The 17721-nt window shown below is 37.2% G+C and overlaps 2 protein-coding genes across 3 annotated transcripts in view; both read right to left on the reverse strand.

The window, feature by feature from the left end:
• Positions 1 to 17721, reverse strand: part of LOC129576701 (G-protein coupled receptor dmsr-1) — an 86360-nt gene that overhangs the window by 19563 nt on the left and 49076 nt on the right. The window lies entirely within an intron of this gene.
• Positions 3407 to 7204, reverse strand: LOC129576700 (protein suppressor of hairy wing). Its single transcript, XM_055462176.1, has 2 exons — positions 6911 to 7204; positions 3407 to 5853 (listed from the first exon to the last, which is right to left on the reverse strand). Exon 2 carries the CDS (start codon positions 5848 to 5850, stop codon positions 4204 to 4206), a length of 1647 nt encoding a protein of 548 aa, XP_055318151.1. The 5' UTR covers positions 5851 to 5853; positions 6911 to 7204; the 3' UTR covers positions 3407 to 4203.

Here is a 17721-nt window from a genome sequence, read left to right on the forward strand (position 1 = left end):
AACGGTATACAGCAGCTTACTGTATACCGGTTGACTGTATCGAACAATATTCTTCACTTGTTCTCCCTCTCTCTCTCTCTCTCTCTCTCTCTCTCTCACACACACCCACATTCACTTTTCGTTATGATTGGGCATTACTGTCGAACCGTAGAGAAACGGAAACAAGCACAATGAAGAAGGAGAAAAAAAAACACCCACAAACATACAGAAGCCGCATTGAATTCCAAAAGAAGAAGCCGTAATTCCAAAAGCTAAATTGCACATTGGCTTTGCGTGAGCATTTTATCAATCGCAAAAAAGCCACTGATAATATTGTATCGATAAAGTGTGGCGGAACATAATGGGATAGGACGCAATGGTCTGATTAACAAAAGAGAAATGCACGTTTTTTTTTCTTCAATCAAACACATACGTACAAAAGATTGAGTATTTTGCAGCTTTGGGAACCATGGAGTAGACGAATAATACCATTTTCCAGTTACTTATGCATGCTTATGAGGGAAGATGAGTGGTGTGGATCTTTTAACTTGGCCGCCTTAATCAATTTAAAAGGCTTTACGTACATTTCTGTGTGTGGCGGCGGTGGCGGCTAAGATGGCAACGATGGCGCTGAAGAAGGAGCGAAATCCAAAAGAGGGAAACCAAGATTCAATTGGAAATGAATTGGTATTTCGTATTTGTATTTCTGTTTTTTTTTCTCTCTTTTGCTCCGTTCTGATTATCAGCACCATATGGCATTAAGTCTTAAAACCTTTAACCTGCCTCATCGTATAGGTACATTTTTTTCGTACGTTGATTTAGTTCCATATGTATGACGGCCCGAAATTTTCAAATATTCGGAATTTGGTTAAGTTTGCTGAAGCTTAAATGAATGAAGATGCAGGGCAAAGCAGAATAGGAAAAAAAGAAGGAGAAAAAAGATACGTTGAAGTGTGCAAGTCGACAAAACAGGGAAAAAAATTGGATTGGCTTTAAATGCCAGGTGTCGGTGGATGTAACGAAAAGGCCATGTAAACATTCACCGACAATGTGCAAACATGATCGGAAAATAGAAATGAAAGCTTTTTAAAAACGGCATGGCAGCCCATGCCAAAATGGATTCATAAAATCATATCAAGCCATTCCGTTCCTTTCAATTTGAACATATATAGTAAATGTCAAGGATAGCAAGAAAAAAAGTACACCCAATAAACAGAACTGCGCTAGCACTTAACATGCAATTCTTTCAAAATGTTCATTTTTAAAATGGAGCGTTAAAAAAAAAAAATTGACATGAAATATGTATGGTTTGATGAGGCATTGCATGCAGCCAAATGTGGACGCAAATTGTGAAAATTCATTCATCTGTAAATGAGCCGAATTGGTTCCAGCCGCATTCAGCTCGAATGATAGAAAACCCGTTTTCACCGAAAATAATATATCGCAGCCCGTTTTGAACAATTGAATTGCAAATTGAAGCATACCATAGCAGCTTAACGTGCGGAAAATTTGCGCGTCTAGCACCCACCAAAACATCATATTTAAATAAATCATGAGCAACACCATGTCATTGGTGTACATAAATTCGCTTCTTCAACCACTTTACTACTCTTAAGTTGTGATAGTTGCTGCTAAATCAAAACCATTTGAATTTCTGCTTCACGCTATTCAGACGAGAAGACTGGTAGCAACAGCCGTTGTATATAAGCTCGAGCCATTGATAGAAGTCGCCTTGTTCAACAAAAGCAAAATGAAAGAGAAACAGTGAGAGAGACTGCAATCTGGCTTATAGTTAAGTAGATTTCAACAGCACGTTCCAAATATTTGGTTTAATTTGACACATGTGCTCGCCTGTCGGCATGTTGACATGCATGTGTCTTGGTCGACATGGATACAATATTGATAAGTGTGTTGATATGACTTTGCACACACTTCCACACATTTTTCGGTGAAAAGCGACTAGCAATAATTGTCGTTCGTAAAAGATATAACAGCATTATTTCGTTTGTTTATTTCCCTGAAAATGGTTTGGCTGTCGTTGTTTTTTGGCCTACGCATCAGCAAAATTTCTCTTCCCCGTATTCCAGTGAAACGATTCCCACGACTTCAACCACTCATGGAAAAGTAGCCGTCGGAGTGCACTTTCCTGTCACGTTACGTTAAGGCGTACACATTCAACTCCTTTTACGTTAACGCAGTTGTATGTGTAAGCTTTAACGTAACGTGCACTCCGACGGCTACTTTTCCATGAGCAATCAAGCAGATTGTATTGTAGCTTTCATTGCAACCTTTTCGGCTGTGAATCCAAAGAGAAAGAGGAAGAGCAAGAGTGTATAACGGCGAATGCAAAAATGGAAGATATAGAGAAGGTGGAGAGGGATCGACATCAACCAAAAACCAACGTACGTTTCCAATGTAAAAAATTTATTTGAATTCAAAATGGTAATGTTATTCACTGCGACAGAAGTGCGAACACATTATTTGTAAGAATGCTTCAAATTCAATGGGATTTGATATGTGTACTTGTGTTGGGAGTGTGCCATACACACATACACATACACACACCCGATAAATGGCAATGACACATAATCCAAATTTCGTTGATTAAAAGTCTTTGCTTCTGAGATCGCTTTCATTAGATCAAATTTGTAAACTCTATTGGTACTGGGTGAACAGGGAGAGAGCTAGAGGCAGAGAAAAAAGGGAAGGGAATGGGAAGAAAGAGAGGCGACTATAAATAATATATGTAAATAAGAGCATATAAATTTCCCTTAGTCTCTCTTCCTCTCTCTCTCTCTCTCATACACACACGATGATATCAAAATTTAAAGCAAACTTAAATTGTTGATGTTATGCCAGTGTGCGTGTATGCTTGATTAGCTCATAACTTGATTATTACTCAACGAGAGTGAAGTAATTGATTTCAAAGGAAAAACGGAAATATTCTGACATTTTTATTAATATTTTAAGTGTTTATTTGCATTTCATCGTCATCATCACCTTCGTCTTTCAATGGCTTCCGATTGGTTGTAAATCCCGGGCAGAACATTAAATGGCAACAAAGTGAGCAAATGCCATTTCCACGCAGTTCATTCCACGTTTTCTCGTTTATTAGCCAATTCGTAATATCAGCGTGACGATTTCGAAATGAAAATGCACGTCTTTGATATGGAATACCAAGAAAACGGTATTCATTAAAATTAAGAACTTCTAAAAGATAAATTCCTTATTCGGATTCATGATGTTCCATTAAAATTGTTTGCATACACATATCCAGTTGAGTCAAAGCATACCATACCATTGCCATTTGATGATGAATTCCATTTCATGGATTAAGCCTTGCCGGTTGTTTGATTCGATAGCATTTTGCACAAACATAGTGTTTGATCAACTATATAAAGGTATACAAATTTCAAACGCATAATCAGAAATTTAAATGAATGAATTTTATTGTTTTTTTTTTTCATTTGATTTTCCTTTTATTCATACAAATTCGGTATTTCTGTTGCTCTAAAATGTTATTCTAGAAGGAGACGTGTACAAATATTCATATTTCCATAATGTATGACACATAATTCAAATAATTCGCTTAATGTTATGAATGAAATGATTGTAACACCTTTTTTTTATTGCTGCTGCTGCTGTTGTTGTTGTTGTTGTTGTTGTGGTTGTATTGCCATTGCTATTCATCTGATGAACACCGAATATACTTTATTCAATTTTCCCATGATTTTTGATTGCACGTAAATAATCGACGCTACGAAAATATCAAGCAAGCAAGCAACCAACGAAAAATAATCAGTTTGAATTGACAGAAACATTCGAAGAAAAGAAAACGAATTTAAATTAGCATATTTCTATTTCATATCTTCAATTCGATACATCACACCGTATGCTGGATAACATGAATGTTCTTCTTATAATTTATCGGCAACAATTGGAAGCGGACACATTCAAATATTAGATAACACAAAAAAAAGAAGACGACGAAAAATGAACGGAAAGTACATTGGAATCAACGATATTGCATTATGTGTCAATTTTGATTAATGTACATATGCGCCCACACATTTTGTACTCGTTCCAGTTGAAAAAGTTTAGAATTTTTGCTCACGTCGTGGCGTCGCATTTGTTTGACTGTGTTTTGTATGATTGTTGTCGCAGCATATATTGTACCGTACTTGAATGTGTGTGTTATCTTTCTTTCTCTCTCTCTGTGTGTGTTCAATCTGAGAAACTATCACTCCAATAGGTGGTGGTAAGTGGTGCAACTGATTTGAAGAGATCACGTCCGGACACTGTTGTTGTATCGGTGTCGTTTTTTCGTTTCGATGTGGTTTCAATTGGTTTTCGATCGTTGTTGGTGGCGGCTGTGACGATGGAATTGCATTTATGCGCATCAAGTTGACTCTTATTTGGAAAGTATCGTTTACATTTTTGGCATACGGCCGTTTCGGGATGCGAAACTTGAACATGACGTTGACATTCGATTTTCGATGTGAACACACGATGACACTTTTTACAAATGCGTTCCGGATCTTCACGATGCCGTTGCATGTGCTGCATCAGTGCGGATCGTTGCTTGAATACCATCGCGCAAATGGTACACTTTTCATCGACATGTGTACGACGATGTTGTGCCAGTGCTTGGGCCGTGCCACACGGGCGATTACATACATCACATCGGAATTGCAATCGTGTTGCAATTGGTGATTTGATAGGTTTCACTGGTTGCCCTTTTTTCGTTGCACCACCGCCGCCGCCATCGTCATCGTCATCACTTTTCACAGCCTTAATATATACAACGCTATTATTGCGGGACTTTTTCAATGGCTGCGGCTGATGTGTAACGGTGGTGGGAATGGGTCGTTTTAAGGTTTGCGGCGGCGGTCCACGTCTTCGACCACGTAAACTTGGTAATCGTTTCTTTTTCTCATCATAACTGGATTCACTGTCCGATTCGCTGCTCTCTTCACTCTCCTCCGACAATTGGAATTCATCGTCACTCTTTTGATCATCATCCGAATCGCTGCTCGATTCCACACAATCGAGTAGCACAAATTCGGACGGTGCACGGCGTGTTTTTTTGCTACGTTTCAATTTGGATCGCAGCACTTTGTCAGTTTCTTCACATTGTACACGTAATTCGTATGCGGCTTCGACGCGATCCACACAATTACCACACACTGAATGCGGTAAATAATCACGTTCATTTATTTTAACGGATGGCGCAAGTTTCATTATCAAATCACATATACGAAAGCTGGTCTTTTCACCAATGCGAAAAATATCCAACAAATTCTCTGGCGACATACAAATTCGGCATTGATTCAATTCAATTTCATCCGGTTTTTTAGTCTTTGCTTCTGCTTCCGTGGCATTTTGTTCGTTCGATTCGATTTGATCGTTAATCTTATCGTCGCGTTCAACATCATTGCCATCATTATCACCGTCGTCGCCACCGTTGTCACCACTCTCACCAACACCGTCGCCATCTGTCTCAGGCATTTTTTCCGTCTCAGGTGGTATTTCTACTTGAGTTTTTAATTCATCACTGGCCACTGATACATTTGTTTTGTTCTCACACTCGTTTGAATCAACCGCACATCTATCATCCAACTGGGCCGATTCATGTGCATCATCCTTTGCTGGCGTTGAAATTTCATCAGCATTGTCAGAGACAGATTGACCGTCCACATTGGTTTGACTTTCGTCTGCGGTGGTTTTTTTGCTGCTCGGCTCAGCCACTTCTTGAGGCGTACACGATTCGACGAACTCTTCATGTTGTTGGGTCTCGACACATTCGTCCGTTCGATTCACACTAGTCATCATTTGTGATTGATATTCCATCATGTGATTGAAATCATCCATCCTCTTGTTTGGCGGGAAAATTATATTCGAAACAAAAAAAAAAACAATTCACGGTTAAAATATTTGAATTAACCAATTCGCATAGATGCGAATTTTCATTTAGATTCAGTTGTCAATATTCCACACATAAAATTCGAGTCGAAAACCAATGTAAAGGTAACCGGTTGGTTAGAGCATCAATTCAAACAGCAGTTGATTAAAATTATTTGCAACTTTTTTTGAGGTTATGTTGCTTCATTGAATGCAACAAATGAAAGAGATATGCAATTAAAATCATCCGCAGACGAGCCAATCAACTCTTTTTGAGTATTCTTTTGTTGTTCAAATGTTTGGTACCATATTGCATAATATCCAATGGATATGGAAAAAAAGTAACTGCAGGTATCAATCGATTTTTTTTTAATACAATTTGAGTGATGTACAAACAAAACAAACAACATGAAATGAATCACTTTGATATTATGGGTTTCGTTTATCATTGCCTTTTGACATTAATTCAGACGCTGCTGCTGCTTTTATTTCGCGTTGCATTGCACAACGCATCCATGAACAACAAACAGAAGACCCGGTATTGTAATTTCAGTAGAATAAACAATGATAAAATTTGAATAAAAACTCGGAAAGAAAAACAAAAACCCATCAACAAAATACCACTCCACATCGTTTTACTGATAGTAGCACATTGCATTCTCATTTTTAGCTCGTCCAAGTTGATATATGCAATGGCATTTGTTTACAAGCAAACAATTCGCTATTTTCATTTTTCTCTGTGTGGTAGTCGCTGGTTTTTGTCTTTCCCTCTATTTCTTTAATTCGATCCAAAAAAGAATATCAGAATTTTAACTGTTGATAAGCGATACATATCGTAACAAACAAAATATAAAAAGAGAACGAATGTTCCGTGGGTCGGTCGCGCAAAATATTATTGTTTCAATAAATAAAACGTTGCTTCGGCTTGATTTTCATTGGAATTTTATATTGGAATATTGACAACCGAATTCAGTTGTTTTTTTTTCTTCTTTTAGTGTGTTTTTTTTCTCTATAGAATTCACTTATTCACCTTTGATTCGGGCTATTTTTTCATTTGGAAGAAAAGATTTTGTTTTTGCTATTTACACAGTCACCGGCAAAAATCGTCTGAATTTCTTTGTTGAATTTTCAACAAAATTATTGCGTATTTCCAATAAAAAATCCAAAGAATCCGTAAACGATTTTGTTTTTTTTCTTTTTGTGTTGTGTACTTAGAAAAGTCAAATGAAATTCTTTGATGTTTATATTGAATGCAGAAACTACGTTCACAATAAACAGAAGAGACAGAACCAGCATCGATGGCTATGTCGCCATTTTGGTACGCATACATACACAAAGCGTTTTTAGCTTGCGTTCATACTAGCGTTCAAATGAATCGCATGTGTGCCGATGTATTTGTACCCAAAGCTGACATTTCGAATGTGCGCACAAAAGAGACGACTATAGAAGCCAACACACAGAACGGCCACCACACAGAAAAAAAATTGAAACTGTTATCATCGTTGGGTTGTGAATTTTAAGCGGATTTTGTTAATTCGAAAAGTTTTCTTTAATGGAAATGACCATTAAATTAATTTCACCGGATTTGATTCGATTAGCCAACGGATCAAATGCCATCGCTGCGGAATTGTTTTTTGATGAACTTTAATGCAAACATCAAACGGTTTAATGGTGTTATACGGATTGTGATACATTCCAATGCATAACTATGTCTATCCTTGTCGTTCCCAATTGGAATTTACATTGGTTTGGATGAAACATTCGATTGACTGGGTTCTGGTGTTTTATTTGAATTTGAAACTTTGTAGTGAATTCAAAACGATTGCAAACTGAGAGTGTCAAACCGTGGAGGGTCTGAGTTACGTAGAATAAGATATTTTCATTGGTTGTTAATTAATGGCCCTAAATTGCAAATTTTGGCCATTTTAATCGCCAATAATTGAAATGAAAATGATTTTAATCGAAAAAAAATGCTGCGCAGATGGAAAATTGGTATGTAATGTCTCAAGATTATCGTACGAAATCTCATGTACACTTGACCTATTTGAAATGGACTAAAATGATGGGCACATTGTTATTTCGGGCATAAATAATGTATATGAAATAACGGCACAACTGTCTCTATGTCCGAACATTTGGCAGTGGCATTTGATTTAACAACATGTGACAGTGCGTTTTGATGAAAAACGGATAATAGTTCATCACAGGTCAGCCAGCCATATGGTTTTTCGATTAACGATTGTGACAATCGGTTCTCATGATTGCATTTCGTGTATGGTCCTTGTCTCCCACGGCAAAAAAAAAGAGAAGAAAGCATTTGTCCATCCATATGGTTCAGTGAAAATCACACCACCATCCCGCGATACGCACAATAAAGAAACAAAACAATATAATAACAACAATCAAATAACGACTGTGAAGTGAAAACATTCATTTCAACTTGGTACATGTTTCCGGTTTGGTGCGATGCTGAGTGTATCTCAGTCTAAGATTCTCAGGAAACTTCTTATTATTGTTTTTATGATTTCTTTTTTTCTCATTTATTCTACTCTATTCTATTTTGTTCGCATATACACACACACACAAACACTAACTGTTCCCCTTCCTCACATCTATTCTGATCTTCATTTTAGTGCTTCGCAGTGCGTAAAACTATACGTCATTGTTCATAATTTCTTACAAATAATATCCAACTCAATGGTGGATAATTCAGCCAGGAGGTTAAACCGGCTGCAGATATTCCGAAGCCACTTCATAATTTCGGTATGTACGCATATATATATAGTGTGTGTGTGTGTGTGTGTCACCATTCGCGAATGGATAACAACAAGTTCCAAGTATTTTGTTGTCTTCTTTTTTTATTACATTAAGCTGCTCTCGTGCTAAATCCCCATACATCGTACGGGAAATGGCACATATTTATATATATTTTTCGCCTATCTGTCGTCCGAATATCGTGTTATTCTCGAATGGTCTTTCATTTGCAATGAAATTTATATGTATCCATCTGATGGTGTTATTTTCCTTGTTGTCATTGAATTTTTGTATGCTGTATGGCCGCAGCATTAAAACGAAAATGAACAAAAGAAAAACTTGTCAAATGCTCATTTTCACAGGGAGTTTTTATTATGTGCATTTTGTTAGCGTGTTATGACAATCTCGACTCCATCAGTGCGTAAATATTAATTTCAGTGTTGGCACATCATTTAAGCATTGAGCGTAGAGCATATAACGGATTTCCTTAACTAGATTCACTTTCAGTTTAAGCGCAACGGCGCCCTCCGTAAAGTGAAAATGAACACGAAAATGAAGTCCGCAATAAAAACTACAAGCGGCGAAACCATTTATTTGACACCATCAAAATGTATATGAGCATTTGAATTTCGACTTGATTACGATTTTCGCACCAAATTTCTTTTCTTCTTTCGTTCTTTTAAGTGCACGACATATGATGCCATTTGACGTCGAGATTGCCTGGACACCACGTTTTATGTTCATTTCGCATTTTTTTTATCATCCGAATTGATTGCTTGAATCAATGTTAAGTTGAACATTGAATTTCGGTGGAAACTGATTTTCACCATTATCTCATTTCAGGAACTCACTTGACCACTTGATTCATTTTCCCACTTAATCCACTTTACCAAATACGGGAACAATCTTCGCAAGTCCCTCTCCCGCCCCAGAAAACAATCTTGAGCAAACGAAAAAGAGACAAAGAGCAAGGGAGGGAGAGACTTAAAGAGAATTATAGCCAACTTCTGTAGATATGATATTTTCGACGATAAGCTGGCTCCTTGGAATTCAGTTTTGATCAGATTTTGATCTTACACCATAAATAAGGTGTTAAATTTATAGTGTCGTTAGTAAACAATGCAGCGCTGCATCGTAAATTGAGAAACGTTTTTGTTCATTGTCGCAGAAATATTGGCTCTAATTGGTTTTCCTTGTTCGTTCCAGCTGATTTATAAGCGACATGCAATACAAATACAAGCACACATGCTCGCACAATCTATTCACCAGCACGAGCGCTCAGCAAGAGGAATCGAGTAGTGCCACCCATTTTGGAGAAAATTATCAAGGAAATTGGGTTGCAACTATCCAACATTACATTACAGCAACAAATGAAGTGAATCATTAAAATTTATAGCCCGGATATTAATTTACAGATATTGTTGAAGCTCCTGCATGCGCGCAAACAACTTGTCGTTCTCATATTGTTGCTCATCGTCGTTGTTGTCGGAGGCGTCGGATATCTCGTGTATAATGTTAATCGGAATGGGTGATGGTGTTGTTTGGGCTGATGCGTGTGTGCAAGATCAACATCTTGTACAGTTTGCTGACATCGATACACATTGGCATCGACACTTCACAAAATCGATTGTATTTAATAATAGTGGAAAATATCATCATAAAACAATTGCATCAGCGATAAACTAACAGAGCGAAAATGGAGAGAGAGAGAGAGAGAGAGAGAGAGTGGAAGAGTGTGTGTGTGTGTGTGTGTGTGCCAGAGAGAATGAGTACATAAGCACTGGATAGCCCATAACATTGTGTTGTTGGACTAGCTATTATTGTTTTAATTGTCGTTGTTGTTGTTATTGTCAGATACAAAGTTGAACAATGACAAAACGATTATAATGCAAGACCGAACACAAACAGCTTCATATACTTGTAATTAAAGTATTATCCAAGACCCAGATTAATAAGCGATAAATCAAGTAAATGGAAAATAGAGGAAGAAAAATGGCGAATTTTCGTCGAAATAAGTAAGTGAGCGTGTGCGGGCGTTCAACAATAATTACGGATATACAAAATATACGGCCACAATGTGCACATACACAAACATATGGCATTCCAATAAAAACCGCTTTCGATAAATGCGTACTTGCTTTCCTAGCCTGCTCGATCTCTCACACTCTTCCACTTCACTCTCTCTCTCTCTCTCTCTCTCTCTCTCTCTCCAATTTTCTTTCGATTTTAGTCTAGCTTCTTCTCGTTACTTTGGAAAACTGAATGAAAGTGATTAATTGCAAAAATGCTTGTCAATTAATAAGGTTGGTCGCAATGTTGCTCTGTGTATTATTTCCCCTTTTTTGTGTCATATATTTGCCCAACGATGACTATTTCCACTACCAAACTACGTAATTGTGCTAAGAAGTTCGATTATCTCGTTAATTAAAATCAATTATTACGCAGTATTCATTTTCCTTCTTTTGCTTTCTTTGGTGGATGGAAAATCCAACCTTCCTTCCATCCCATATTCACTCCGAAAATGTATCAAAAGCAATCCGATTGAACGACTACTTTTAGCATGATTATGCAATTACAAACCAATTTTTCGATAATCGTAACTATTCCGACACCAATTTGATATTGATGAACCCATGGCGTTCAAAAACAGACGCAATGAATTCGTGCTGTTTCACTCATTAATTGTGTAGAGGTTTCAGCGGGCTAATTCCACTTCAGAGATGAAGTTGGTAAATGTAGAATATACGGACCAAACACACACACACACACACACACACACACACCACAACGCAGATGGTACTTGAATGGGTACAGGTGCGCTATTTGAGAGCGAAAAAAAAACAGAGTCACTCCAAAAAAATGTTACGTAATGAGACGACATTGCCGAACAAAGGATTTTCAATAATTTATCAAACATTTCTTTCTCCGCTGTCACGCAGGACAGCAACAACAACACTTCAATCCAAAAAATGACATATCGCGAGATTTGTGAATCATAACCAAATCACCGAGCACAAATCATGTCTCATCGTTCGTTCGTTCGTTGTTAACGCATACATTGAACTTGAAAAGGATGTTGAACAAGTGGCAAGCTTATATGGTTATTGGTTGCCAAACAACAGCTGACGACAAAAAATAATCCAATCGATAGTGAGTGTGTGAGTGAGTGAGTAAACCAAAGGGATGCCATGAATAGTTTTGCCATCAATTTGATATATATGTCTCTGATGGAAAATTGCAGCGTACTTTGAAGCAAATTTCAGTTTCATGCACGCTTGCATTATGGATTTCGCCATTGAAATTAAAGATGCATAAATTCGAATGGGAAATCGAATATGCCAACGGCATATATGTGTGTTTGAGTGAGTGCGTGTGAGTTGGATGTTTGAATGGAAATTTACAATGAGACCATTTCACGCGTCGACTATCAACATGGGATTGCTTTAATTATGGCGGAACACTGTTTGATGCTTGTCGCCCTTTTTCTCCTTATTTAAATAATAACGATCTAACATGATTTTTTTTTCTCCGTTTCTCTCTGTCTATTTTTTTTTTCTTTCTATCTTTCTCTTCCTATTTTTTGTTCGGTAATGTTGTCGAAATTGAAAGACATTTGACCAATTTTCTGGAATTCTCTGGGGCTGGGCGCAACCGATTGGATGCGAAAGACCCTATGATGAGCAAAATGTACATGTCAACCTATGCCACAGTGAAATGTCGGCTTGTCTTGATGGCAGATACATGGTAAATTACGTTGAACTGTCAAAATAGCAGTACAACGTCTATTGAATTTCAAATCGGCCAGACTTATCAAAATTAATTATTAATCAATGTAATAATTTTGCCAGCAGAAATTCGGGCAAAGAAGAAGAAGAAAAAGAAGAAGAAGAAGAAGAAGAGAAAATTGTGTTTTTGAATGAATTTTTCCCATAGCGCATGTAACTGACATATGATTTTCTGTTTGTTTCTTCCTTTGGTATCTTTAAGATGTCTGTTGTGTTTCATTCCATTTTTTAAATGTCGTATCATATTTTTCCGGTCTCTTGATACCCTTCAACGGATACATACATACATGCATGTAAGCACAAAAAATTGATCACCTCTGAATTCATGGAATCGAAAACGTCGAATGACTTGTGCAAACAAGTGAGTGTCAGCGTGTATGTGTGTGCGAGCAAAGGTCGTCATGCATTTGAAAATTGATCTTTTTTTTTTCACAGTTACATAAATAAATTATGTGGCACAGCTTATATTGTATGTATTTTCCTGTGTCTGTTCGATTGTTTTTATTTCGAGATGTTAAAAATGCGTTTAGACAAATCGACATCGTATGCGTGATTCACATATATATGAATGAAATTATGGCAAGGCAAGCAAACATTTCGCGCTTAATGACATGAACAGGAATGAAAGCGAATAATATCAAACATGTATATTGTCGTTGTTTTCTATATTCCAGCTATCAATGGCACATGACGGCCGAAAAATAAGCAACATTCCCGAAAATGTAGTGTGTTATTGGGCGTGTGTTTTCAATATCTTATCATCTAAATGGAAATGCAAAAGAAAAACATACCACATGAAGAACCAAACAACACATTTACAAGCGGTTCAATGATGCACGAAGTGTAATGAGAGCAAGAGAGAGAGGAAGCGATTGGGATAGAATGAGAGATTGGGATGGAGTGAGACAGACAGGGAGCGTTGTAACGAGACAAATGGAGTGATGAAAATATGCTATAATCAATTTTCTTTCTTGATTTTTCGCCCCCAATACCTGCGTATATGGTGTGATTCGATTCGTGTAGTTGTTCGCATCCATAGAGACACTGATAACGCTGGCTATATATAATTGACTTTTTGCTGTCGCTCGTTCGCTCACTGCTTGGCGCTGCCATGCACTAGCGTGTGCTTTTTTTTCTGCTAAACCGGCTGATGTCAAATGACTCATTTGCAAGAGGGAATGAAAAGCATCGTCACCGATGTGTTAATAATGAGAAGTTTCATATGAAGCCAACGTAAGAATCGAATGGCATGAACGCGACTGTTCACTCTATGTTAGAAGTTAGTGGTGGTGGTGGTGGTGGTGGTGGTGAATCGCTGTTGCTGCTGCTGCTGCTGCTATTACTACTACGGAATAGACGGAGCCCAATAAAAATGACACGAGAAAAGCGACTACACATTTGACATTTATCGGAAAGAACTAACCGATGCGAAAAATCGAAGTGAAAATGTTCAAGTGATTGGCGATAACGATGACAGATGAGATGTGTAACTCTTGAACGCAATTTCTTACGACCGTTCTAAATCAAACACGGAGCATTCTTTGAGTTTTATTTCCAAAGAGATTCGGAATTTGGAGATGAAAAACAATGAATGTGTTGTATTCAGCCAATTTTGTTCGCCGGTTGTATTCAAATCGATTTGACTCACATACAATTCCACCAAAGCAGCAAAGCGCTATTGAGAGAAAAAAAAATTCAACATTGGGCAATTGTGGCTGCCAAATTACACAACCTTGTTGTTTTTATTTGACCAATCCTCATAAAGAGTGACATGACATTTTCTGCCATTTACCATGTACGTACATATTTTTAATTTGGCTACGAGTTAATCTTTGAAGTAGACTTTTTTGTCTTTCTCTTTTTGCTCGTTCTTTCTTGCTCTTCTTTATTTTCAATATAGATTGAAATGAATCAGTTCAGTAAAAACGAGGTAATTAATCTGATAGGAGCTCGATTCCAAATAATAGTTACAACAAAATTTAATCGAAAAACATTCCTGATTGATTCATTAAACATATATTGGGTGTAGCCATTAGTATTGTCGGTTTTTTTTTTTGTGCATAAAAAACATTTATTTCAATAAAAATTACAAATATAAGCTAATGATAGTATAGGAGGCGAGTACTTTTGCCCATATCTTCCGGATAACATCTTGACAACTTGAATAAAATTTTAAAATAACGGTATTTTTGACTCAATGAATGATTACGTTGAAAACACGTGTCTCGTTATCCACTTAGGTGATTTTGAATCGTCTGAAACAAGTGGCAGTCAGAAGGCGCAATGTCTGGAGAATACAGCGTGGACCTGTTTGGTTTTCATATTCTACACCCAATATATGTTATCCTGGATTTTGCTATGGAAACTGCCACGTGCAATCAGAGCCCATCATTTGAATGATACAATGAGAATCGTTGCACTTGAAAGATTCAATCCGTATTGATTTAAAGTCTATCACGATTTGGTGTGTTGCTCTTCCGTTTCTCATAGCAACTACCATTTTTTTTCATATATATATATATATATGTATATGTTTCGCGTTTGTCTTCGTTTGCTCATCTTCGTCGTCATCAAAAGTTGGTTGTCTTGTGTCAGATTTCGTTGTGACGAGTAGGTACGTAGTCAAACACGAATTGCCCAAAACAGTCAGCATAAATTGGCAATGCTATGATGGTATAAAGTCAGGAAAGGGAACACACCTCACCTCTTTCGAAAAATACGCGCAAACCATCTAATTGCTGTATTTCCACATGACCGCACACTATCGCCATTATGATTGACTATGTTGAATTTTATGACAGTGATGACATTTTCAATCGCTCCCGAATGAATTGAAAATGGAATCAACACATATAGCAGAGAGGAAAAAACTGAGCGAACGAAAGGAAACATCATAATATATTCCCGTTTCGATTTGTTTTGGTTTTTCACTTGCTATTCTGCATGTTGAGAAGTGATTTGAATGTATGAGGTTGTGTGCAATTTTTCACACTTGATCCACCCGAATCCATCGGAAGAGTGAGTGAGTTAGTGAGGGAAAGAAGCACGAAAGGAATATTTCCATTCGTTTGTGTATGCTGTTCGTTCATTTTACACACCGTAAACGATTTTAACTGGATCAAACAAGCTAACACATTCTAAAATAAGACGTTTGATTGATAGCAATGTAAATATTTTGTACGTTCGCTGTTAACAGAATTATTTTCAGAGCGTTCATTTTTCTTCCGTGGTTGTATTTTGTTTCCTCTCGTGCCTGTATGTTGTTTTCACTTTCGTGTATTGTGTGTTTATGGTGTGCTCTTTGTGCGGCCAATATATATCAGTATGTATCTATGTACCGTTTGAGTTTTAATGTTGGCCTAACATCTATGTCGATATTACTGTTTATAGCAAGCTAAAGCAATTGGAAGACAAGGGCATAGAAAGCCCATCGGCATATTTAGAATACCGTTATTATTATTATTATTGATGGCTCACTCTATACAACATTCAAATATACATTTTGGAATGCCGTGTGTTAAAGTCATTTCAAAACTAAACACAGCCAACAGACATTTAAGCATCACCGAAATGGTTTGAACCACATTTTTTGCACAAATAGATTTCGTGTTGTGTATTTCTGTCGGCTCATACATTCCTTGTCATTTGGCAATACGCTCAACGCATATTACTTGATCAAAGACCGACAATTTGCTCATGTTTACAACTACTACTACTATCGATGCTGCTGCTGCTTCATTTGTTTGTAAAACAACAATAGTCGAATTATATTTTCATCAAGTGAAAATTTAATTTATGAAACGTGAGTCCTTGACTGAATGGGGAACATACCAACGTTGCAATGAATCGGTTATTGGTCGCTGTTCTTCTTAACGCTATTGTTGTTGGTTCGCAGTGAATGGTGTACAATTTTCATTTTGATGCGCTTTTTTTGTGCTGTACTTGTGGTCGACTCTGTCAAACTCTCTCGCAAACAACCTCATCCAAACTGGACTGAACAAGTGTAAATTGGCAAAAGAAAAAGTTATTCAAACTGCGTTGCGTAGCTGAAACGTGAATGAACCTCTTCTTGTAAATTGCTCGTATACTCGGTATCAAATAACCGAACCGAAACGATAAGACGTCTCGCAGTGCAGACTGCAAGCAAAATCTAATATGTATCAATTCGAGTGGCACACAAGCATCCGCTCTCATCCACACTCAATTGAGTGTTGTGTGAAAAATTTCATCATGACAAATTCAATTAAAGTTTCAATTATGGTTTAATATATTTGAAATTCGTTGGAGTTGTATTCATGGTTTTAAGTCTATCTAGCAAAAGATACGGCTATGGCTGCTGATCGACAACGAGGTTATCATGCATAATAATTGCGATGGAGATAAAACTTGTTACAGTGATGGCAACCGGCTTAATTTCTGTGGGCAGCATGAATAATGCGCTCTAATATATTAATTGGCTGGTGTGTTCGTCAGACGGGAAATTTTCTTTGAAAATGCATTGAATGATTTTCACTAAATCAAATGATCCGTCGTTGAACAATTCACACGAAATGCTCTTACTTTAGCTTGGGTATAATCTAATAAAATAATCGCCATACGTTTATTGGTACGCATCCCTTTGTAGCGGCCCCAACACAACAAAAATAAAGCAAATCGCGCGATGATTTCAGAACATTTTCTTAAAACTGGTAAACTACCTGTCTGGTGAACTTTGAATGTAAGGAAAGTGTGCGAGTTTCTTTACGCTTTTCAAATCATTTTCATTCAAATCCAATTTAAAATAATGCGTCCTTTTGCTTATTCCGTTCTGCTACCTCTGCAGTGTTTGTCTCTACCATTATTTTCCACTCATTCGAGATAGTCGTAATCCAGATTAATGAAATTTGAAAATTTCAAAAGGTTTTCGGGCGAGCACACAATTCAAGCCAGAAAAAAAACATCGGATGAAGATTATTGCTGTGCTATTGAAACGAGAATGCTTTCCGAATGGCGCAATAACCTAATCAAAATGATGTGCTTGAATGTACATTCAACGGACATTTTTTGCATTTTTTGGTCAGTTGATTGACATTTCAAAATTGTCAAACCATTTTCTGGGCTGGCGAATAAAATTGGCGCACTCTCTCATTCCGATATAACACATTTCGAGACAAAAAAAAATGTACACACGTTTGCTAATTAGCAAACCACCGCTCCATATAAAATTGGGAATCAATGGAAAACTTATCGAAGTGGTAGTCAAAGATGTGGATGGCGCCTTTGAATGTTTGAAAACCATCTTTCCAAAACTCAGCAATGATAA

The sequence above is a fragment of the Sitodiplosis mosellana genome, unplaced genomic scaffold, assembly GCF_009176505.1.
Source record: "Sitodiplosis mosellana isolate CC-2019 unplaced genomic scaffold, AAFC_SMos_1.0 Smas_scaffold_6191, whole genome shotgun sequence".
NCBI classification, from domain to species: domain Eukaryota; kingdom Metazoa; phylum Arthropoda; class Insecta; order Diptera; family Cecidomyiidae; genus Sitodiplosis; species Sitodiplosis mosellana.